At 31.8% G+C, this 25,339-nt stretch overlaps 1 protein-coding gene across 50 annotated transcripts in view; it reads left to right on the forward strand.

Annotated features, from left to right (window-relative positions):
• The window catches only part of RIMS1 (regulating synaptic membrane exocytosis 1), a 443,759-nt gene that overhangs the window by 273,985 nt on the left and 144,435 nt on the right, over positions 1-25,339 (forward strand). For all 50 annotated transcript variants that reach the window (XM_033103252.1, XM_033103253.1, XM_033103221.1 and 47 more), the window contains 4 exons: positions 15,705-15,772; positions 16,331-16,441; positions 18,045-18,144; positions 22,094-22,217. In XM_033103252.1, the coding sequence (XP_032959143.1) occupies positions 15,705-15,772; positions 16,331-16,441; positions 18,045-18,144; positions 22,094-22,217 (403 nt within the window). The remainder of the gene's footprint in view (positions 1-15,704; positions 15,773-16,330; positions 16,442-18,044; positions 18,145-22,093; positions 22,218-25,339) is intronic.

Below are 25,339 nucleotides of genomic sequence, written 5' to 3' on the forward strand. Positions count from 1 at the left end.
TTCATTTAGAATGTATTTTCCTTTTCTGATTGACCAAAGATAGCTGTTTTCCCTGTATACCGAATTTCACTAAAATGAGAAGGCTTCAGAGCTTAATCTTCTGAAAAATAGATATCATGTTACATATAGACTGTTATGTTGAAGTGTTTAGACAAAGGCTGCCAAGGCCTGGTTTGCCCTAGTCCACAACCCTGATGTTAGAGCACATTGAGGGAACGCCTGCGCTTTGGTCTGATGCTAAGCTGTGGACTAAAGGGAAAACTGTTCAGGTATGGGGAGGACAGAACCCCGTCAGAACGAAGGACTGGGAAATGCAGTCTTTTGAGTCAGAGGTTTGTGTGTGTGACCTTGGGCAACAAAGTCACTGACCCCTTCTGGCCCTTGTTTCCATTCTGCCAGTTTGAAAAAAGATTCTGTTATTCTGCGTGGGAATGGTATAACATTTTTCAGGTGTTCAAGATCATCTGATGATTTCTGTGTAGAAAAAGGCACTTCTATTAAATTTCTAAAGGTATACAGTTTTCTTAAGAAAGGGTAGCAATAGAAGTATTTTTGTTTTGTTTTGTTTTCTTTCCTTTGCAGTGTTTTCGCAGCTGAGGCTTTTTTTCTGGAAGGGAGATTATGGCTCTTTTGAATTAAACTGGAAATTCTTTGGCTCTATTGTAACTATTTTGCCAAATAGGCACTAGCAAGTTGGAAATGTCCTGAGGGCACCTGCTGTCAGATTGTACTCCTTGGGAGGGAAAAGAAGCACTGTGCATTATGCTGCAGCCCGTTAAGGTCCTGGATGCAGAGACTCTGGGGCTCTCTGAAAGGCTGCCAAGGACAGGAGCTCTGCTCACTGCTCCCTCACTGCCTCTCAGGTACAGCCTGTACCGCTCGGGGCAGCTGGGAAACACTCTGCCTGCTCTTCTCAGCAAATGACTTTCAAGAGGTCTACTTTCTGCAGAGGGCAAGCTGAGAATCCAAAAAAAATTGAGAGGCAACTGGAAAAGGAGCAGCCAGCCACCTCCCCACACATACACACTTGCAAAAGTCTGAATCAGATTGCTGCCTATCAAATGCTACTTAACATTCATGAGTATAGACTGATTAAATATATTCTTTTGGGAGAACAGAAAGATGTTATTGTAAATTGAGCCATGTGCTTGCAGAGTGGCTAATAATTGCTAGTTGATAAAGAGCCCCAATCTTCGTGTTCCTGGTCATACTTATCGGGTCTCTTCCGTGATGGACACCCACCACTCTGAGAGGAAGGCTGAGGCAACGATGATTCATGGTCCGCCGCATAAATGCACATAGAGATGAAAGAGAAACAGTCTGATCGATTTCTCTATCTCTCTCTGAGAAGCCAATCTGTATGATCATTAGCCTCTATACATAATATGTATGATGGCAATAACTTTATTAGTAAAGTGGTTCTCCATCGTACAAAAGATTGCTCAGGTCTCTTCCAACTTTCTGAAGTTACGTGGTGCTGTTAGTGATCAGGGCATGATTGGATAGCTCTTCAGAGAAGGCGATGTTTTCCCTGTGAAGTATTGCCTTGAATGTTCCTGAGGAGCGTTGTGCTGGAGAAACGAGGGAAGTCATTTGGAAAAAACAGACAAAATTTGTCTCTGTGAATAGCAAGTATATATTCTTCCCTATACTTCTCCAGGTAATCCACAGATACTTTTAATAAGTAAAAAATACTTTCTGTTCTTAATATTCTAAAGCCAAGGACATTAGGAAGAAGCATGTCAAATTATAAAGCAGAGACATCAATGAAAGAATAATTATCTTATAATAATATTAATAATTAAGATTTTCACAAGACTTATGTTCAGGTCTGTAAATTGTAGGCTAGTGAAATGGGTTTAGATTTGGATAGCATGCCTTTTTAGTAGGCCATCTTTTATTTTTAAGAAGGTATTGTTCTAATCGTGAGTTGGCCAATTCGTTGCAGAGATATAACCAGAATTTTTGAATGCCTAGTTAATTTAAATCTGCTGTTACAAAGGTTTTATATGAGTTGTATGAGTTTTAAATACCTAGGAGATACATTCTTATTCTGATAAACTGTAAATATGGAACAAATTTCAAAGGTAACTTCAGAAAAGGGGGCATATTGAATATAACAGATAGTTCTAACAAATATGTTTTCAATTGTGTAACGTCTATCAGATATTTTAGACTTATTAATAGCTTTTAAATTGTTTATGGTAACAAGAAGCTAGTAGTCTTGCAATGTTCTGTTTTTTTCCTCTGAAGAATGCTTAGCCCTTGAAGCTCGACAGGTCAAAATTGGAACAATTTTTTAATCCACTTTGGTGTTTTTCTTTTATTTCCAGATTATGTTTTCTAATAATTTATTTAGATTATATAAAGTTATTATTTTTTCTGTATTTTCCTTTTTAGCAAATGTCTTTGAAATTGTTTTAGGCACTCATCAGGGAAGAAATATTAGCCCATCTGTATGCAGTAATTTTTCTTGCCTATTGATATTAAAGGCTATTTAAAAATATGATTTAATTAGAGTCTTGATAGCTCACAGAAGTGCTTGTGTGAATTCTCTCTACCTCTGTATGTAATCACAAAGCTCATTTTCTCTGAGTATGGTTTCTTGATTTCCTAAGTGTCTAGCTTAAATGAGGGTCTTAATGAAAGCACACTGCTGAGGCTGAGGACCTGCAAGAGAGGAAAATTCTGGGAGCTAAAGGTAAAGCACCAAGGCAATGGCCCAGACTGAGTCTCTCCTTCATCCAGACTCTTGAACCATTTGTTTTTAATATGGAGAGAGTTCATGGGCCCTTTGGAGAAATAAAGGAAGCTATGGACTCTGCACAGAAAAACTCTTATGCACACAAAGTTCTGTCTTCAATTTGAAAGAGTATATGGATCCCCTAAACCTATGGTCCATATAAAAGAGGTCACATAACTCAGGTCATAACGTTGACTTAAAGATCACAAAAACAAAGTACTTGACATTCAGTGGTAAAGTCTTGCCTACAGGAAGGTACGTTTTCTTCTATGGTTAATGAATAAACCCAAGACCCACCTTGAAATGCTCTTGCTTAAACAAAACAAAACAAAAAAAACAATTTACCATTTGATATTTTCATGGGCTATATTTTATTCCACATCATAGGGAAAAAGTCACCCCAGGATTAACTTTCCAAAAGATAAATAAATGATTAAATACACCAACACAAGTAAAGGGGTTAGGAATGACTGAAAAATTGAATATAACCTAGAGGGCTTTCATTTAGATGAATAGGGGACTTCACTTTATATGGACCAACATTATTTCATCTGTACCTGAAGTGTAGCTAGGGCTGTTTCTGTTCAGAATGGCTTGTCAGACTAGGTTTTTTTCTGACAATAGGCTTCTTAGACAAATACGCATATGTTCTGATTCCCTGACTTTAGATGCTAGTGTAGTTATAGATCAGACATTTAGTTATAGAGATCTCTATGTAAAGTTTATTTTAGTCTACAAGATTTATGCTGTCATCAGAGCTATTCAACAAAGACATAAAAGGGATGGAAAAATTGAGCACAAAATAAGAACCCCTGCCCCCCCCCCCCAAATATCTATTCAATCTGAAAGACCCTTTAGAGTACATATTCGTGAGATACCCATGGTTTATGATAAGAAGAAGGATCTGTCTTTGGGGTTTTTGCTTGAAGTTGTCCCTTTTGAGTTTGCTATACAGAATCTTTGAATATATTGTCTTTAGTCTCCACATCTGCCCTGGCTGATTTCACAAAGCTGAATTGCAGTAGGTACAGTTTTCATGCGTATGACCTAACTACATATCTGGATATTTGATCTAAAATATGATGCAATGATAATTACATTGAACAAAGGTTGTAGTAGGCCCAAAGATCTGTGTGTGGCATGTGAGTGTGTGTGTGTGTGTGAGTGTATGAGTGTGTGTTTGTGTGTGTGTGTGTTTGGTCATCAAAACTGTAAGTGTATCATTTTGGAAAGCAAATAGAATTATAGAAACTCTTGACAGTAAGTGAAATTATAAAGGCTAGCAAGGTATGTTCGTTCAATGTTTTTATCCATTTCAACAGTAAAAAAATACAAAATAGCCAGGCTAGCGTAATAATAGAGTTTCTCATCTGAAAAAGAGTATTTAGCCATTAGAATACAGTGGCAACAATTATTTTAATCCAAGGTCTTTAAAAATATATTTCAAACATGAATAATAAGCATTTTATACCTAAAAATAAATGCTACTTACAATTTTACTACATAGAAAATGAGAAACTATATATTGCATATATTAGGAGATACTATTGACTAACTTTTTCATTTCAAAATGAAGATAAGCCTTTAATTTGATTTAAAGTACAATATATATGTCTTTATATTTTGGAAAAGAATAGGGTAAACTATTTTTTTATTAATATTGGAACTATTATAATCACTAATAATTTGATATTTCTCATGACTTCGTCCATTTCTCTGGGTCATTCTTTGTTGTGGTCAGTAAGGCATATTGGCTAAAATTTGGGTTGGTTTATATGGAAATCAGGTGCAGTATATGATCTTATATTGGTAAAATTATTGGAATTATTGTATCAATCTTAAATGTGTTTGTATTTATAGGGGGAAATTACTTAAAGATATTAATGTCTTTGTGAATGATATCACTCTGTGTTTTAATTAGGAAAGGTTGGTTATGGATTTATAAAATTTGAATTAGCACATAAAAATATTTTTATATACTGGAATAACATGGAATTTAATATTTTTCACAAATTGTTCAAGGAATAATTTCAAATTTCTTACTGCCACTGAAAACTTTAGAAATCAGTGCTAACAATGTTGAATTTCAGTTCTTGCACCAAATATCTGTTGATTTCACAATTTAACTCAGTTACATAAACCCCTAGAAAAGATAGTTTTGTTCACTTTGATTTACTCTTAAGAAATACCAATTTTGGTTAAGAAGACAATTCAGCCACTCTTTGTGTTGGGCGTTACACGTTCCCCATTTTGGGTACTACATTCAAAAAAATTTCAAGAAATTGAACATTCAAAGGAAGAAAGTAAGAATATTTATAGTGCATTGAATCCTTACTTTAATATGCCATGAATCTAAAGCAATATTTGATAAACAGTTACTACATGTTTCTGTATTTTGTTGCATTGATGAGTAGTGATTTAATTTTAGAATTATAAAAGTTAGCTTCAAGTCCTTCATTCTGAATAACTGAGTTTTCCAATATGCTAAATATTTCCCAGCTATCTTGCTGTTATTGATGCTATTTGTTTACATTATTTTGATTAAAATCTTTCTCATCAGAATTCTACATTACTCTATCTTTTTTTGTTTGTTTGTTTCGAACCAGGAAGGCTGAAAAGGGGATTTCATCCAACTATTATATAAGTTTATGTGCCATAATTTTTTTTTTTTAGAAAATGTATAACAATTGAAAGGAGAGTTTTAAAATGAGGTTGACAGCACAATCTTATAGCATCATCCATAGGTACTGTCAGTAAGATTGAAATTTTTGATCTCCATCATTTTAAAAATTTTTATTGAATTTATTGAGGTGACATGGGTTAGTAAAATTATATAGGTTTCAGGTGTACAACTCTATAATACATCATCTATATATTGCATTGTGTTCACCACCCGAAGTCAATTCTCCTTCCATCACCATATATTTGACCCCCTTTACAATCTTCCGCCATCCCCTTCTCCCCCTTACGCTCTGGTAACCACTAAACTATTGTGTGTGTCTATGGAGTTTGTTTATTTGTTTGTCTTGTTCATTTGTTGCTTTCAGTTTTATATTCAGTGTTCATAGACATAAAGTAATTTTTAAGTCGTTGCCTAATGGCTGTTGTTTTAGCATCAGTTATTATGTTGCCTGTTAGCCCATTCATAGAGCTACTCACAGTATCAGTGTTGAGGGGAGGTAGACCCTTAACTTGTTTGTTTGATTTGTTTTTTTGTTTAGTTTCGTTTTAATTTCCTTGTGCCTTTCTTGTGAATTCTTATTGTTGCCAATGTGCTTGTCTATACTTGACTTTTTCTGTTTAGCAAGGTGCACCTTCACTAGCCCTGTAGGGTTGAATAACAGAGAAACTCATGATTGTGACTGTAAAATTCATAGTGAAGCTCCACTGGATTTCTGAAGGATGAAAGTCAATGTGATACTCGTTTTTGCTGGATGGGAAACCTTTTTCACTTTCTTCCCATTCTTTGGCAAGATTCCGAAATAGGCTAAGATAATTTGCTATTAGCCGAATTCTGCTGTTTAAGCTATAGATAAGCTAACACCTGTATATCAATTGCATTTTTAAGTTTTTATTATTTTTTTTATTGCATCAAAGATATTTTGAGATGGATGGATGGAAAAAAATCTATATTTTACTGAAAACAATTACAATAAATATATTACATTTTGTGCATATTTAATTTTATTTTAATTTCCACTTTAATCTACCTTAATATCAAAAATGACTTAAGGTCGGTACCAAATGTAAAAATATAACCATTTGAAATAAGTTAAAAATGTGTAGAAAAGACTGGTAAGGAAGAATAAAGTAGAAAATTGGTTGCAGATTTAACCATAAACATTCTAACACACTTGCTTTGAGAAAAGTCATGTCGGTTACAAAATTTACAGCTTCCATAACATAAAAATAAACCACTTGTTTAAGTCCACACAAATTTTTCCTGGTACTGACGCCAGAGAGAAATTTCTTCTGTGTAGTTTCAGAGAGAAGAAAGTCTACAGCGGTACCGTGATCCACATAATATGAGTCGCATCATCACCGAGATCCATATGGTGATATGTTGAAGAACAATATATACCAAGGAGCTGTAGGATCAGGAAGAGGAAAAGGACTATATAAAAATATAGTGTAGTGCAGGTGCATGGTTTCTAATGGTCTGGATTAATTCAGAGTTAGAGTGTCTAAATTGATTTACTGCATAGCCCTCACAAAGACTTCTGTAGGTAACATTGCCTTAAGTTAAACATTTCAAACATATTGAAGAACATTGTATTCAAAAATATATGGTCCCTGAAGTGTGCCTGAGGTAGTTCAGTACAACTAAGTAATTGTGGAGTCCCTGATTTAATCAGCCAGGCACAGGGGGCATCGCATCTCCCTGCTTGCTGAGTACAAGGCCGTCCTGATCTTCTCTGGAGAGCACCCGGGACCAACCCAAGAACCCATGTTGAACACTTTAGATCTAGGCCTGTGAGACTTACTGATTTTTTAAAAATAACAGTTTTTGCCAAGAAACTTTAAGATGAAGATATTTTGAAATTATTTAGACTAATTTATGCCTGACTTAGCGATTGAGGAACTCTGGAAGAGAATGCCACTTTTGAGTCATTAGGTTAATCTTTGACCACCCTTACCTTAGTTTGCTTAGTCATACGAAGTGTATGTGCTATCTGTATGTATGCATTTGTGAATATTACTTTCCCCCTCCGTTTCCTTTCGTGCTTTTTTCTTCCTTGAATTATCTTCCATCATATGGAGTTGGAGCCCAGTTGAAAAGACATGCTTTTATGCAGCTTGACCACTTTTGCACTGCGGCAGAGATTTAGACCAGTGACCTTGCAGTGTTCTGCAACCTACTTTCTGATGGCTACACTTTTAAAGGTTTATGAATATGGATACGTATCATGTTTCTCTAGAAAAATGTTGAGGCATACAATGTTCTCTGAATTTCTATCCATAGTGATTTCCCAATGCCAGTCAAGGAATTTCCAACTTAAAAAAAAGAAGCCCTTTAATATGTCTGTAAATTATTTATTTGCAAAGTCAAAATAGAAACAAAGACAAAAAAACAAAAAAAAATAAAACAAGAAGGAAAGGAAAGATAACAACATTTAGAGTTACTTGCTTTGATGGAGCTCTGGTTTTAAAACATCTCTTACTATTACCAAAAAAATGTTTGTTAGAATAAATTTTCTACTATTTTAAAACTAAATTTATATGTTTCTAAATTATAAGCAGTATCAATCCATCCTAAGTACTTCCATTTTGTTCTGTATACCTTTACATTCATCTTTATTTGCCATTTGACTATTATTGTTGTTACATATATCACTAAAACCACGATAGTGTATTGATCTCCATAGTTTTCATTTCCATGTCTTTGGATGTGGAGGAAGGTAGGAATTGATTTACCATTCAGATTTATTATTGCAAATTAATACTGTTTCACTAGCGTTGCCTGGGTGTGAGGTCTGAATAAAGACTAATATTTTCCTTTTTCAAAGATGTTTACATCTAGAGTGCTTTCTTATATTATCTGCTGTGAACTTGCCCAGCACTACAATTTCTTAAACCTGTGGTTAACATCCAGTCCCCAAACAATGAAAACAAATAAACCCCAATTTTTTCCACAGGGTTTCCTGGCTGGTTATTCCGAGGCTTTGCACGTGACAACCTGTTCTCCCACGTGAATGGAATACTCAGTGTCAATGTGGAAGCCTGGTCAGTTGGAAAGTTGCAGTAAAATACCTCCTTGTGCAGCACTTCCCAAATTCTTATTTATGAAGTGTCATTGTGTTGGAAGAAAGAAAAAAGTTTCCCTCAGATTGTTAATTTTGTGTTTTGCTATTCAGGGTATTTTGCTATTCTGTATTTAGATTCTGGGGAAGAAATTTAATCAGTCATTAGGCCTCAAACCATATTCACGCATCAAATTTATTCCTCTCTAAACTATTATATGTGGAAATCTTTTTGCCCTATCTATGATCTTAGACTTTACTTCGGATATATTTTTATTGTCATTTAATACAGGTAAATACAGTCTGGTCTAGATTTCCTGAAAACCATGAATATACCCTTATTTTATTATTCTAAGGCACAAAGGGTGTGTGTGTGTGTGTGTGTGTGTGTGTGTGGTTTTTTTGTTGTTCAGAACTGTCAGAACCTTTCATTTATCAACTTCTGAGGCCTGTAGCATCGGGTCAGAGCAGAAGTCAAGAATAAAGATGTAATTGAGCCTCGTGGTGTTTTGAGAGTGTTTCCAAACCCTAAAGCTTCATGTAGTCTCAAACATATAAATTATGTAGCTTTCAAAATAGGAAAAATTAAACTGATGACTGTTTACCATCTCAAATAGCTTTATATGTTGTTTAGCCTATTTAACGTAAATCTACAAAATTTTCTGTGCTCTCCTCAAGTCCCATTATCCAGGGTGACTCTATTACATACTGAAACTTATAGTTGTTTTCTTAAGATGATCAATCTTGTTCTTAATTAGATTATTTTGTTAAGAATATAAACTAAAAAAAAATCTTAAGAAGTTAGGACATTTATAACACAGTAGAATATTAATAGTAAAATGTATTCCATAGCTAATATCTATACCAGATAAATTTTAAGGAATAAAAGATGTTGATTTCAAGGAAACATTTTTAGGATATCTTGTCACTAGAAAAAAATATACAAAGGAATAAAATGCCAACTTGTTTCACGATTTGGAGAAATTCAGTTTCAAATATTTAGTTTATACACTAGATGTATTTTGTTCTCTTGCATAAAAATATCATATAAAGAAAAAAATGACAAAAGTGCTTATATTTAGATTAAGGATACATTATGCCAGCTGACCAAATTAATTACTTTACAGTCCAGAAATTTTTGGTTAGGAGTTAATCTCTCTATATTTTAATATATAAATTGCTTGACTATAAAAGTACTGATTCTTAATCCCTTAGGCTCCCATTGGCTTTGCAGAAATTAACAGGAAGATTTATGTTACTGTTTCTGTGTGTAATGGCTCTTTTTCTCATCCTTTAACCATTGGAATTAAAGAAATATCCATTCATTCTGAGCACTTGAGCATCTGGTTTATACCAGGCCAATTAATAATTTTTATAAACAAAGTGACTTTAAGCTTTTTCTAAGATCATTTCAAGGCATATTTTACAAACATGACTTATTTTTACCTATATTAGTTATGATAGCTATTCAACTATAAATTGTATCTCTTAACACAATGATTTCATATTGCTAATCTCAATTATGTAATTATACAAGAAAATCTATTATTTCTAAAGTCTTTTATAATTTACAAAGTTGGCATATCTCATTTAATCCTCATTAGATGTGCGAGAAAGTGGCATTTTCCACATTTTATAGAGGATAATAGGTTTATAGAAATGAAGGGCTGTTATCAAGATAATGCACCTAATACAGCAGAGTTGGGACTAGACCCACAAGTCTCCAACTTCTAGCACAATGCTCTTTTTAGCACAATAGCTGTTTTGTATGGTGTATAAAAATCCACTTAATTATAAATATCAGGTAACATAGTGATGCTAATAGAGAAAATATAGTGCCGTTCTCTGATTATTCAAGGTTTCAAATAAGTAAACTGTGGGGCACAGAAAAGTATCTTTTCTTAGGTTTTACATAGCACTAGAATTGAGAGAAATGCTTATCAGTATTATTATTGGAAATACTTTTTTAGTATACATTTTTGTACTCTAATGACAGCTCATATGTCTGTGGTGCTTTATAGTTTATGAAGCAATTTCACGTGCATTATCTCATCCTCCCCCTGAAAGAATGCTATAGGAGTTATTATCTCCGAAGTTGAGGGCTAACATGCGTGACTGAGTTCAGAGTTCAGCCAGAAATGTTGATTCTGAGTTCCATATAGCTCCTTTGTAAATTTGTGTGCTGGTAGGGTTTACATTCCAAAAAAGCTCTCAACTTCACCAGACAACATATATAACCCAAAAAGTACCACCTCTGCCCAATATGTTAATGCAATTCTCCTTTTGTAGATCAGCTACTTAGCCACCTTTCCTGTGCTGCAAAATTATAAAACACAGGAATGGCATCACAAGCCCTCAAGCAAATATTTAATCTCTCTCTAGAGGTAGTTCAACTCTGGAGGTTCTATTGAGTATAAATAATTTCTGATAATAAACATCTTTGATACCTCATTAACTTTATAAATAATAGTTGATGCATTTCCTTGAACCTTCAGATTTATATACCAGAGAGGGAGAGAGAGAGTGTGTGATGTTGTTGGTTTTATGACAGAAGCAGAGCACATTATGAACAAAGAGGAATTTTGAAAGTGAAATGTCTAACATGCATTTAGAGAACTGCCACTCTAACGAACACCTAAGGGCTGGGGATAACATAATTCTTCCAAGGAATGACACTGTATGTGTGTTGTATCCTGGGCCCAAACCAGAAATTGGAATTTAAGTTACTTAGAATTACTGAAGAGGTTCTTGCTGAAGTCCCATGGCTTGGAGATGCCTCTAGTCATGCCTCAGACCTTGCACTCAAGGGACACACATCTCTGTTAACTTAATTATGCAGCATTTACCATCAAATTGCAGAGTGAACATTGTTGTGGATTTTGAACGAAATCAAAACGTATTTGGGCACCAATATTTTTACTATACTAAGAACTTATACTGACGTGTAGTTTGGCATTGGTACACATAGTAGTATTTATAGGCTTTAATTTTTCACAGATTGTATGGTTAAGGATTTAATTTAACAAGTATATCTTCCCATTTTATTTTAATGCCTAGAAAGTAAGTCCTATTAAATAATATTGCTTCTTATCTCTGACTGCTGGTTTAGTTTAGGTGAAATGACGCCTTCTAGGACTTTGCTGCATAGCAAATTATTGCTGACTTATTTCAAAGTTACCTCCACTACTATATATAATTTAGGGTGGGAGTGGACACACTCTTTCCTTTTGTAGACATAAAATTATCAGGAATAGACTTGTAAAATATGAGGAAATGGTATTATTTCAAAAGGGTATTTTCATTATATTTATCAGAAGTTAAGATTTTTATCTCAGTTCTTAGATTTTGGATTTCAAGTACTGTCTATGAAAAGAATGTCCTTGTAAAATATTAAAGTGAGTTAAAATATATAAATGCTTTTATCATATTATAACCAAAGCAATATTTATTAACTCATGTGAGCTGAGCATGGTACTCAGAATTAAAAAGTACCCTACCTTGTCTCAAATTAAAAACCCATTCTTAGAATTGAGTTGGTTTTTGTGTATGCGCTGCATATAGACATTCAATAAATATATTTTTCCCAGTGTTTTAATTTGTCTGTATACTGTGCTATAATAAAGTAGATTAGGATTTATTTAATTTTATTTAGTACCAACACACATTCTGCTGTAGAGGATAAACAAAAATAAAAGAGGAAAACACTTCAGTGGTATAGGGAATCTCTGTGAAGGATGATTCATCTGAATTTTGGTCTGTGAGTTTTGTAATCTTTTTGAATAGCAACAATCTATTATATAGATAGGACAATTTAATTTTTGAGATGAATATATATTTGGAATTGGGCAGAGTTGGCAATCTTGTAATTAGTTTGAGTCCCATCTTTACTCACCATTCATTATAGTGCTATTAAAAATATGCTGTGTCTTTTTCCTCAAGATAAAGAAGTCCACATTTTCTAATACTTCAAGGCTTTTATGTAGATAACCTTTCCTTTACTACCTGCACATTAGATGAACATTCCACTTGGTGAAGTGTAACTGCCATGTAAATTGTTAAATATGGAATGCATGAAATTAGAGTTATTGTTTTCTCCATATAAATGTCATATACTCATACATACTCCATTCTGCATCTGTGTTATTTAGGATGTATGTTTTTGTTCAGTTGCCTTTGGTCTTATTAGAATCCATCGTGGTTTGATCTCAGACATAAGATACAGAATTTTAAATCATAGAAATGCATGTTTCTGCCTTGTTATATACTTTAATCATAATGATCTGGGTTTACAAAAAGCTAGTGTTCTTTACAGAAGGCTCATGTCATTTGACTGACTTTTATTTGTACAATGAAAGTTGTGTGATTTTATATTAAGTTTAACCTATTTTTTTCACAAGGGATAGGATAAAAGTCTGTTTTTAAATTCTTCACAAAAAATAATGCTTAAAATTATAACACTACGTTGAACTTGGCTCTTTATGCGCTTGAGCCATTTCAGTGGACTCGAGCATTTGATATATTCCCTGGAACTAAGTTAGTGATAACAGTAAATTTATTCCTTTATAGTTATAGTGAACATTAGAACCAAATGCTTTCATATTAATTCCTTAAGCAAATACCATTAATTTATCATTTTGTAGCTAGGCCACTTGAAATCAATATCTTTAATCACCTACTAGAAAAATAATCAATGAAAATGTTTTATATTAATGAAATACTAGAGTCTGAATATTTAGGAGGAAGTTTGTTTAGTGTTGCTTATTCCATTAATAATAGAGAGATGTGACTTATTGAGACAAATTAGAGTACTTAAAAAGTCAATAATATCTTTAAGATTTAGTAATTACATGGAAAGAAGAAAAATTGTTTAAAGTACATATTTAGAATTTATTTTTGTAAGTGTTTAAGCAAAAAATGTTACATTTTAATGAGTGATAATGAAATTAGTGGTAAGAAAACTTTTAGAAACTGTTTAGAATGTGAAGGAAGTCTAATTGTATACTAAAATACTGAATGCATTTTTACATTTACATTCATTAGCAATTTTAGTAGATACCTACAATACTATGTCCAAAATTGGGGAAAAAATTTTTCGAAGCTTCAAAATCGATAGCATCCATATTGCCACTGTCAGGATAATGTAAGAATTAGTGCTGGCTGCACATGAGAATGTGCATATATATTTCCCATCTCCATTCAAGACCATTAGCCTAAAAAGCTTAGACATGATAGAATAACATTGCCTGAAAGCAGTGTTTTCACAGTAAAGTGTTCTTGGTATCATCACCAAAATATACCAGAAACTTCAGCTTTGGGTTCTTTACATATAAGGAGCACTTTTTGCACAGCAAACATTCTCCAGATGTATGTATATCTAGATTTACTTAGGACAAGGTGAGTGAAACACAGGTTTCAACCACCATATGAGAAATTGAGTCATAAGCCAGAAAAGGATCCCAAGGTGTATAGGTTTTAAGATATAAGTGAAATTATTGAAGAACACAACAATCTTTTGTTTTCTTGAAATCTTTCAAATAAGATGGATTTTTGTCATTTTTTTTTTTTACTGCAAAGACATCGCGAAGCAGCTTTCAAATTAGTAATTATTCATTTTATCTCAGGACTTCTATTTTTGTCACAGTATTTCAAAATGAATCAGTAATTAACAAGTCATCAGGCTTTATTACAGGTTTATGAAATTTTGGGGAGAAAGCTTTATGAATTGAAATAATCTTTTGAACATGTGTAGTCACTACTTAATTTTAATTTTATTATTATTATAAGTATTTTTTTCAACAGGAATGGTGTCATAATACTAAAGACACAACAGCTTTAAAAATATACATGTGAATATTGTAAACAGTAAAAATAAAGGAGGTAAAAATCTTTCCTTTTACAAACCTTTTTATATTCCATTAACTGAGGTGGTCCAGTAGAAGATTAAAAATCTATGACATCGGCACCGAGTCATGCATACATTTTAAAGTGTGTGATTTTGAGAGGTCATGGACTCCATGTAGAGTAAATTTTAACGGAATACAGTTTCTGCTCATGTAATTTCTAATATTCACCCTTTCGCAGAATATACTTCTGTTATCTACATGAGATATATGAGGAATGTTTTCGCATTTATTGTAGTCTATATAAACATTCTCAATCAACCCTTCTAAGATATTATATAAAAGCAAAAGGGAGCAGCTACTAAGGAATCGAAGTGGATGGATTTTTATGCCTGCATATTTAATTTTTTTATTTTCTATTATATTTATAGTGTCAATAATTGCCATGTCTACCATCTATATAAAAAGTCTTAATGACCTTCAGATACCAGCCAAACCTGTTTTTCCACGTCAGCTAGACATCTCACTGTTAGCTAGCGTGCTTTACTCATTCTCTTATTTTTCTCTTTCAACATCCATAGGGAGAAAACTTTTCATTGACTTAATGTGATATATAAAATGTAAAAGGTCATTTTCACACATGGCTTACCCACTGTATCCTTTCCATTATTGGAAAGCACTGCTGCTTTTGATTATTTTTTTGTTATCAGATGCTTTCTTTAGCATTATATTTTTAAGCCAAAAAAAGAAAAATTAAAGGTTCATAAATTCATGTTTTCAAAGTTAGGATTTTAAAAGTATTTTTTATGGCTTTAGTAAAATTGAATACTCTTATATACATGTACTCTTTTGCTAAAAGTTATTCTTCATATTTAATTACTTAGCACCATGTCCTAAAAGTTTGTGTCCTGTTTTTCAGTGGTAAGAGGATGGAGTCCAGAGAATAATTCTGAAAAATACGATATCCAGAAGAATAGAAAGGGAGACTCTTAACTTTTAAAACTTATCTCAGTTCAGTGAATAAAATTTTAGCCAGTATCACTAGATGGCAAGCTGCACCTTGGTATGGATAGTCATTTGAGGGTAAGCAGGGTGGATTAATCCAGTACTTTTGGTACTTTTTATGTATGTTTTTAGCCTGATTTATGAGAGGAAAAGGAAACTCGCCCGTAGTATGAAGTGCATTTGTAACACTTTTATTCCAATGATTCAGGTCATAGCCTTTGCAATGCAGTATGTATCATTCTGGGATGTACACACTCAGACTTACGATATTCATAACCCTTTACTTTATAGATTGAAGAAGTCGTATTTAAGTGATTAAAGCATTCTCCACTTTAAAGCATTACACTTTTCTTTTCTTTTATTCCTATTGTGCAGGTGACTTGGATTATTACTGGTTGGATCCTGCCACGTGGCATAGCCGGGAAACATCACCAATTAGTTCGGTAAGCTTTCTGAAGTTATAGTTTGAAATTGAGGGGTAATGTGTGCTGTTCATTGTCCTTTGTCTGATATGTGATGGATAGTAATCTTACTCTGCCCCATTATACATTTCATGAGAGCAAATGTTGATTTCATTTAAAACAGAACAGTTTTAAATAAAAAAGTTATAATAGTTACAGCAAATTTTAAATTAAGTAAAAAGCAGTTATTAAATAATGACTATATGAAAATGAGATATTTTTGGTTAATGATATCAACATTAACAACTTAAAATACAGAATCAGTTTTCTTTATGTAAGCAAATATATTAAATTTCAATTAATTTCATCTCAGAACTATTTTTTTAGAGATGTATTTAGTTGCTGACTACTTTTAGAACTACTTAGTATACTAAGTGTCTACTGCAAATCAAATATAGCTAGTTGTAAATGGAAACTGTTATAAGCCATGAATAGAGCCCACCAGAATCGCAAGTTCCCTCTCTAGAGTGTCTTAAGTAAGGAACTTATGTCATGGTAAAAAACAACTTATGTTCTTTAAATTTATTCATGTGTTAATAGCATCCTGTAACGTGGCAACCATCTAAAGAGGGGGACCGATTAATTGGACGTGTTATTCTTAACAAGAGAACAACCATGCCCAAAGAATCAGGTGCATTACTGGGTCTAAAAGTAAGTATGCTGGTTTAAAGTGTTTCTTAAAGGGTGAGTTACAGTATGGACTGGGTTCAACAAAGTTTCTAACAATGATTTTTAAAGAGCTTCCTCTTTTCCAAATAAAGTCCTTCTAGTGAATATATTTTGTGAATGTATTGTATTGATGTCTTATGGTAGATTTAGTATTTTTATCTGGGGTAATATTTTAAAACCATTTTATTTACATAGCATATAGATATGTTAGGAAACTGCAATAAAATATAGGAAAACTAAATAATTTTTCTCTGAATATAAAGTTCAAGGACGATTTTTATATCAGAAAGTTTTAATGGATGGTAGTAAAGTTAGATAACGTAGACTACATAATTTTATTATAATCTTGCCAAGGAACATAAAACATCAATGAAGAGATGGTTTCCTAAGTGCAGTAGAATTTATGATAATACCAAAAAAGTAAACTGTATTTTTTAAGAATATTAATTGCCTTCTAACAGCGATAAGGAAAACTAATAAATTATAAAAGATTGTATTTTATTGTAGGAATATATATATATACACATATATGTATATATACAGTTTACTTATGTGTGCACATGTGTATGTGTATCAAATCACATTGTTTTATTTGCTTTCAGAAACTTAGAGAAACATTTAAAGATGTGGCTTCAAAATATTTACCAGGAGATTATAATACAATTGGGTGATAGTTTGACCTCTTCAAAACCATTGACTGTTTATCCAAATATTTTTTTTCACTCGATGTGCTTAATGGTTTCACTTTGTTGATTTTTAATTAATAATCAATAATTAATTAATTATAACCATTCATTTCTCTTGCTATGAAATAATCCTGATCACCTCCAATAATGAGCATATCTCTAAGAAGTGCACATCAACCTCAACCTTTGAAAATATCCTTCCCACTTAAAAAATTAACTTAGAAACTTTCAGATATATTTCAGTTACAGTGGAAAAGCTGGATGTAAGTGTTAAATATTGAGTAATATAGCTCAGACTTTGAGAGTTAGATTGGGACACATATATTTCAAATGATGAGGTCATGGAGATGGTCAGTAGCAAAGATGAACCTAGGGGATTACTCTTTGACCGTGGTAAATTACTTCCGAAAACTAGCTTGCCCTTGGTTTGAATTCCCAGTCTTTTTGTCTTAGACCTGTATTCTACTGAAAATATACAAAAGAAATCAAGATCTGATGTAACAATGGGCATTATATGCGTGTAGAAATATAATTTAAATGGTGGGCATGAATTGAGAGGATAAAGAAAAATAAACTCAAATGTAAACACATGCTATTTGTTGGTAAGTAGGGGAGATCTAGCACTTGTCTTCTAAGGGTATACATTATTCATGGTCTCCTTGTTTTGTTAGGTCAATATAAATAATCGATATATAAGCTTCCTTAGGACACATGGTCATCTCAAATGTAATGAGATGTTTTCTTTTTAAAACTACTCTGTTAGCTCCATTAATCAAAAACCTGTTTCACTTCATTAGTGTCCCTACACTAAATGTATCCTAAAGGACTATATGATTAATTCCTAATAAACTTACATGTCAAGATGAGTCTTGGGAACTTATAAATTTATAATTATCCAGGTTGTTGGAGGAAAAATGACTGACTTAGGACGCCTTGGTGCCTTCATCACCAAAGTAAAGAAGGGTAGCCTTGCAGATGTAGTTGGACACTTAAGAGCAGGTAAAGTTTCTTTTTTAACATTTAAACAATGGGTACTCTGTGCATGAGTTGGTGGTTTTCAATTTGGGGTAAGTTATATATAAGTCAGTTAAGTAAATAATTTTTATGCATGAATAAAGTTTTTTTTCCTGATATGGATACTTACTGATTGCAATAATAGGTAACTATACATCAGTAGCAGTTTGGAGAGAGTAAGGTTTGGAATCTTTTTTATTTATGTAAAAATAAATAGATGCAAAATGCTGAAGGATTTATCTTTTTCGTAAATGGCTTCATGATGTTGCTACAAAAATATAAACAATTTAGCCTTGTGAAAAAATATCACTATTTTATATGGTTTGTATAGCTGTAGTAATTATAATGAAGTTTTTCATAGTGGTCGCAAAAAACTTATTCAGTAGCAGTGTTTTAAATAAGATATAATCCCAATCATATTTCATACACAGATTATATATTTTTAATTTAAATATACTATATTGTACTCATGCATATGTGCTACTTCTTGGTATTTGGAGAGTTATATTATATTGCTCTGAAACATTAATATGACATAATAAAATAATTTAATATATTCAAATGTACCATATTCAGTAGCAACATACTTTAAAATCTATTTTGACAAATTGTTTACTTTTCATTTTAGTTAAAATCATAATAACATATTTTCGCAGTTTAATTCAACATTTAGTAGAAATATTTTGGTTAGAGTGTCAGCTTATGCATTTGCAAGACAATTATTTAAAAAAAAAGAATAAAACAAACAGAATAGACTGAACTATAAAATTACAGATTAATAACCCATAGCACACAGAAAGAGAACATTTCTAGGCTATGTTTTCAGTTTTTATACCTTAAGATTATAATTGTTGAGACCTTTAGAAAAATATTCTATGACTGTTAATGACAATTTTATTGTAATTGATTACCAGGATATCAGTTCAAAATCATATGTTTTGTCTTTGATAGGAACGTGCTATGCAAGTGTTGTATAGGGAGAATATCCAAATCAGGGATTTTTCTTTATTTATTGTACATACAACTTTGAAGATGTGTAGAGGTACACTGCACCATTATTTCTTATCAGAGACTAGTTATGATTCTACATCTAACTCAATCAGGAGTGACTTTGTTAGTAAACTGAGTCTTTGCTTGTTTAGTAACTCAAAAATAAGCTTTACAAAGTATAAGAATCTCTGTTGACCATTCCAGTGTAAGATAGCTTTAACTACAGAATTCTAAATTTGCAAATCAGATTATAAAAATAACACCTTTTGATTTTGTCTTTGTGTTTTGGTAGAAGATTACTTAAGAGAGTCAGTGCAAAGTTTTTTTGTATAATATATCCCTTAGTGATTAATTTCATTATTTAACACCCTTATGTGCTTAGAGCCTGAGAAACTTAGATCTAAAATGTTAAAAGCTAAACTTAAGTAAGCATAAAACATACTAATATATTTGTATTTTCACTTTAAGCAATGGATGTATTGCAAAAAATTATTTTAAAAAGTTAGATCATATATTCTGTTTGATTTCCATTATAATGTAGGAACTATTTTTCCTTCTATTTGCATATAAATATCATTGGTCTATAAAACCACAGTGCTGTGTTTTTTTATTGGCATGACCTTTGTTCAACATTCGCAGTCTTGCTTTAATCTTGCCATAGCTTTCTTTACTGCAGATTCCCCTTAAGTCCATGCACTGTACCGCTCCTTGATATAATCATCAAAAACTTAAAATGGACTCTGACGCTCTCCTTCTTAAGATCCTTCAGTGTCTCCCAGTCATCATCTGCTCAAGTCAAAGCTCTGTAGCTTGGTCCTCTACTAACAATTCCAGATACTTCCATTACCAATCACTTTACCCTGCAGCCCTGGCACTCTACCTGTAGGTCCCTGGCAAGCTGTTTCAACCTACAAGACCCAGTCAGTGTCTCTAGTCTTCCAGGTTGCTTTTCTGCTCTCGTGCTCTGCTTGTTGAAATCCTTTGCATCCTTCAAAACTCATCTAAAGTTGCCTTAATTCTAAAGTGTTTTCTGATATCGCACTTGGAGCAGTAACTAATTTCTACCTCCGTGGCACTACCTGGCTCTGTATTTCTCCCCCACCAAATTTAAGCATAGATAGTCTCTTTGTCATCTTTGTATCATAATCTGTATTTCTGCCTGAAGAGATTATTCATGTGTAAATAAATATCGTTAAAGATACCACCTTCTGGTTTAGGAGGTATTGATTTGTAAATAAAAAATAAAGTTAATTTGATATTAAAAGTTATGATTCCAGGTTGCCGTCTAAAAAGAGGAGAATTTTATAATGCAGTGCTTTTGCAAAATGTTGATTGCTACTTATTACTGGGTAAAAAATTGATTTAACGGTTTTCATCCATCATTTTTTAAAAAAGTGAAATAGAACATAATAGAATAGAAAATATCAGGGTAAGTATTGTTTCAGAAAATGTTTTTTTTCATACACACACATATACATATATACATTCACATGATGTAAACTTTATTTCTTCTCTTGGTCAAAAAAATTTAGAAGAGTCCTAATACAGTTTAAATTTGTAATTATTTTATTTCTTTTCTCATAGTGAAGTATATTTGTTGCCTAATTGATAAATATTTCTAGGGAACCTTTTAGGTCAAACTATTAGAAGTCATTTAGCTATTGGTGATAACCATACTTTTACCAAACCAAAGCAGCTTGTGCTTTTCAAATATTTACTTTTGAGTATAGCAAATATTTGGGGGGGAAAAGAGTTACTTTAAAATGCCCATTAGAACAAAAATTTCTACTTAAAAAAAAACAGCTAAAAACTAAAAGATTTCATGTTTATGGTTAGCTTTAAAATGTGTAATGATGATATTAATTCATTAGTTCACCACATATTTATTTAGCTACTAAAATGTTATAGACACTGAGAACAACAAAATAAGCAGAAACCAAATAAATTATGATGCCTCAAAATATCATTGAGGCTGGGATATTTTAACTGATTTCTACCATTGAGAATTGAAAGGTACTGGACAGAGAACCATTTGGGACCTAAAACTATTCTAAGTATTTATGAAAATAAATAATATTTCCCAAATGATCTCTGGTGAAACTCTAATTAAAATAACAACACTAAGCTGTTACCCCATCTATTGTTACGCCATCTAATACAACATTGTATTATGTACTCTCCTTGATTAATCTTGGAATATGTAATAAACTAATGAGTACTATTAATATTTTATTATTTTAAAAATATTTCCTAATTTTATTTTAATGCTCATAGATATATATTATGTATAGAATGTGTGTGTTATGAACATCTGGAAGTGGGTTAACTGTCATGCAACAGTTTTACATCTGCTTGCTTTGTAACTTTGCCATAGCTACCTGCGTTACCCTACGGGTATGAATTCAAGTCCTTTCATGCATTTTTATTCTGTTATGCATCTAGTGAAGACAATGAAGCATGACTTATAATTGGAAAATTCATGCTAACAAATGCGAATTGCAAAAATAAAGCAGGATTTATGCAGAATTTAATAAGAATCCTTCACATTTCGAGGCACCTACTTTTATTATATGGAGGGCATGCTGCTAATTATTATTTTTTAATGTTTCCAAATAAGCTGTGCTAATTCCATCCCATAGCATGAGATTATTTTTATGTTATTTCTGGTATATTTCAAAAGATAAAGACAGTTTTGTATTGTACTGTTTCCAGTGACCAGTAGTATTCATAGGGGAAAAAAAGAGAAAAAAAAGAAAGAAAAGAAGAAAGTGTTTAGAAGAACCATTTAGCTGACATTATATGGCAATCACTTTTCTTTTGAGAGCAGAGCCTAGACATTTAAACTATTTGTATATGTTTTGCATTTCTTTGTAAAAAAGAGAAAAGATAAGAAAAATAAACAGAATATATAAGGTAAAAAAATACCCTTTTTTTTAAATTCAAGGGGATGAAGTTCTAGAATGGAATGGTAAACCCCTGCCGGGAGCTACAAATGAAGAAGTTTACAACATTATTTTAGAATCAAAATCAGAACCTCAAGTTGAAATTATTGTTTCAAGGCCTATTGGGTAAGGCTAAAAAAACTTACTTCTTAAGTTTAGTGAATTACATGTATTAGCAGGGTTTTAAAAAGAAGTTTATACATTCATACAGTACATGTTAACATGGATAGTTTTTTCCTTCAATTATGGGCATATATTTTAGATTTTTTAAATTTCTTAGTTTTTTTAAACCTGAATACTGAATATTCTTCACTACATTTTAGAAGCTCCACAATTTAATAATCTTAATATCAAAAACTATTTATATGCATTTTTAGAAGTAAAATATAAAGTAAAATATTACTTTTAATAATAGAACTATTTATTTTTAGTAATTCTAATTTAATGTGTAGTTATTTCCTTAAAGAGAGTCACTAATAAATTCATCTTGTGATATTTAAAATAGTAATGATTTCATATGTCTACATGAACTTTTCTATTATTAAAAAATAGAATATTTTTTCTATATCTTTACCCATGGGTAGTGCCAACTTTTATTTAAAAATCAAGTATGAAATCTTTTAAAAATTTACTTGATCATAAAAATTGATATGATATTTTTTAAAACTTCCATTTTGGCATAATTTAATTACCTACAGCCAATGGGTTATTTTCTGTATCTGTGTTTAGAATTCCCCATATTGTTATATTTTCCTGGCAAACCCACAGTTCCAAAATATTCAGTTTTCCCATCTAAAATTTTTTGAAAGGCATTTTGAACTGTCTCATTATAATTGGCTTAATGTTTAAATATATTTTTGGAAATAATTTCCGTTTATTTCCTGTTTTTTAAAATATTGAGCCATTAATCAAAGATTTTTATGTTGAAAAAGTAACCTGAATTTTTTGTTCTCATGAATATATGTCAATGCAAAACATACAAGGAAATATAATTATTCTAATTCTCAAAAGAATGAAAATGTATGATCATATATTCCAAACAATAATATTAATATATAAACCTCCAAAATAAAGGCAAGCTTATAACCAATTTTAAGTGACGATTATTAAGAGTAAACATTGAAGACATTTGCAAAAGTATTATACATTTCCATTTTTTAAAAATAGCAACACTATATAATTTATGCTAGTTTTACATAACATTTGTTCTAGTGCTGAGGTAAATATGGGGCTGGAAAAGAGGTAAGTAATTGGAAAGTGAATCAAAAGTATAAAAAATAAAATTTTAAATCAAGCATTGTGCACATTGCCAAATACTTTCAGATATATAGTGGTTTAAAAGTAATCAGCTAAAACATCATTAATTTATGGTGACTTTAAAAAACTAACAATTAAAGTGGACTGGAATAACATTATTTTTACTTTTGTATAAAAATAATTTAAAAAGTGCTAATGTGCATAGCCAAATGCTAAACTGTTGTGGACTATGGAATTCAAAAGAATATGAAATACAAAGATGATATTTAAATGAAAATCAAATCTGACATTGATTTTTCAGTTAATGGAGAAATTATTAGAACCTAGAAAAATAATCCTACCTATATTTAATAACTATGTTTAATGTAGTTCTGTAATTAATTTCAAGGAGAAAGCAAATATTTATTCATAGTTTCGTGGCATAGTGATTCCAAGAATCATTCCAAATATAACATACGCACATTGATCTGTATGATCTAACCATTGTGGAAAATAATATGGCAGTTCCTCAAAAAATTAAAAATAGAACTACCATGTGACTTAGCAATTCTATTTCTGGGTATTTATCCAAAGACATCCAAAACACTAAATTGTCAAGATAGATGCCCCCTATTTTCATTGCAGCATTATTTACAATAGCCAAGATATGGAAGCAACCTAGGTGTCCATCGGTAGACGAACAGATAAAGACGATGTAGTACAGATATACAATGGAATATTACTCAGCCATAAAAAAGAATGAAATCTTACCATTTGTGTCAACATGGATGGACCTAAAGGGTATTATGACTAACCACGATGCTGTATACCTAAAACTAATATAAAATAATACTGAATCTCAGTTGTAACTGAAAAAATAGTTTTAAAAAGTATAAAGGATTAAGAAGTACGAATTACCACTTATAAATATAGTCATGGGGGTGTAAAGTACAGGACAGGGAATAGAGTCAATAATATTTTAACAATTGTGTATGGTGTGAAATGGGTACTAGACCTACGGGGGTGATCACTTTGTAAGGTATATGAATGTCTAATTACTATGTTGTAGCCCTGAAACTAATATAATGTTGTATGTCAGGTGTAATTGGAAATGAATTTAAAAAGAGAGACATAAAATAGTAAACAAAACAAAAAACCCAACGTCTAAGAGACATCAGTACATCAGTCATCATAAGTTATTGACCATTTTTGCAAACCTATCAAATACAATATTCTTGACCTTTATGCTTATAATTGTTATTGGAACTATTCTGCTACCTCACTCATGTGTAAACATCGAGTGGAAATTTGTGACTAAAAATATCACTGAAGCAATTAACATGAAATCAATTTTGATTCAAAATCACTTACATTTTTTTTTTACAACTTTTTCTTGGTTTTTCTTTCACAAATATATAAAATCCAAAGCTTGTACCTGCTTTTAGAGTTCCAAACTCAAACTTTCATAATTGACTCTCAGGCTGATTTTAAAAGAACTTGTACTATCTATAAAATTGTTTGTGGATTTTTAAAAAATTTCTTTTAATTTGCTGAGATGAATTTAGAAGAAGGTAGCAGAAGATACACAGTTGGTTTCTTGTGTCTTAAGTATTGCAAATTAGTCTCTTAATTATTATATAAAACATTCATTTTACACAAATTAGTATGCAAAAATATATAATAACATGTATTTATAAAATATACAATACAGGACATAGTGTCATTTGTAAGAGGTATAAATTGTAATGGGAAATGAGAGGCAGGAAGATAATCAAACAGAGAAAACTGTTTTTGTTTCTATTCCCCCCAAAAGTGCAAAGAAAATCACACTGAAGTTAGATAACAAGGTAAGTAGTTCAAAATTCTTAAACAATATTATCTAATAATTCTATTGGTACGAGGTTACTCCAGTCTGCTTTAATATGTTATGTTAATACTTGCATATTGTTGATCTCCTTAAATTTATACTAAAATATCTGTGGAAAATCAGAGGTAGTTAGTTCTGTGCAGCA

The sequence above is a fragment of the Rhinolophus ferrumequinum genome, chromosome 3 (assembly GCF_004115265.2).
Source record: "Rhinolophus ferrumequinum isolate MPI-CBG mRhiFer1 chromosome 3, mRhiFer1_v1.p, whole genome shotgun sequence".
NCBI lineage: Eukaryota > Metazoa > Chordata > Mammalia > Chiroptera > Rhinolophidae > Rhinolophus > Rhinolophus ferrumequinum.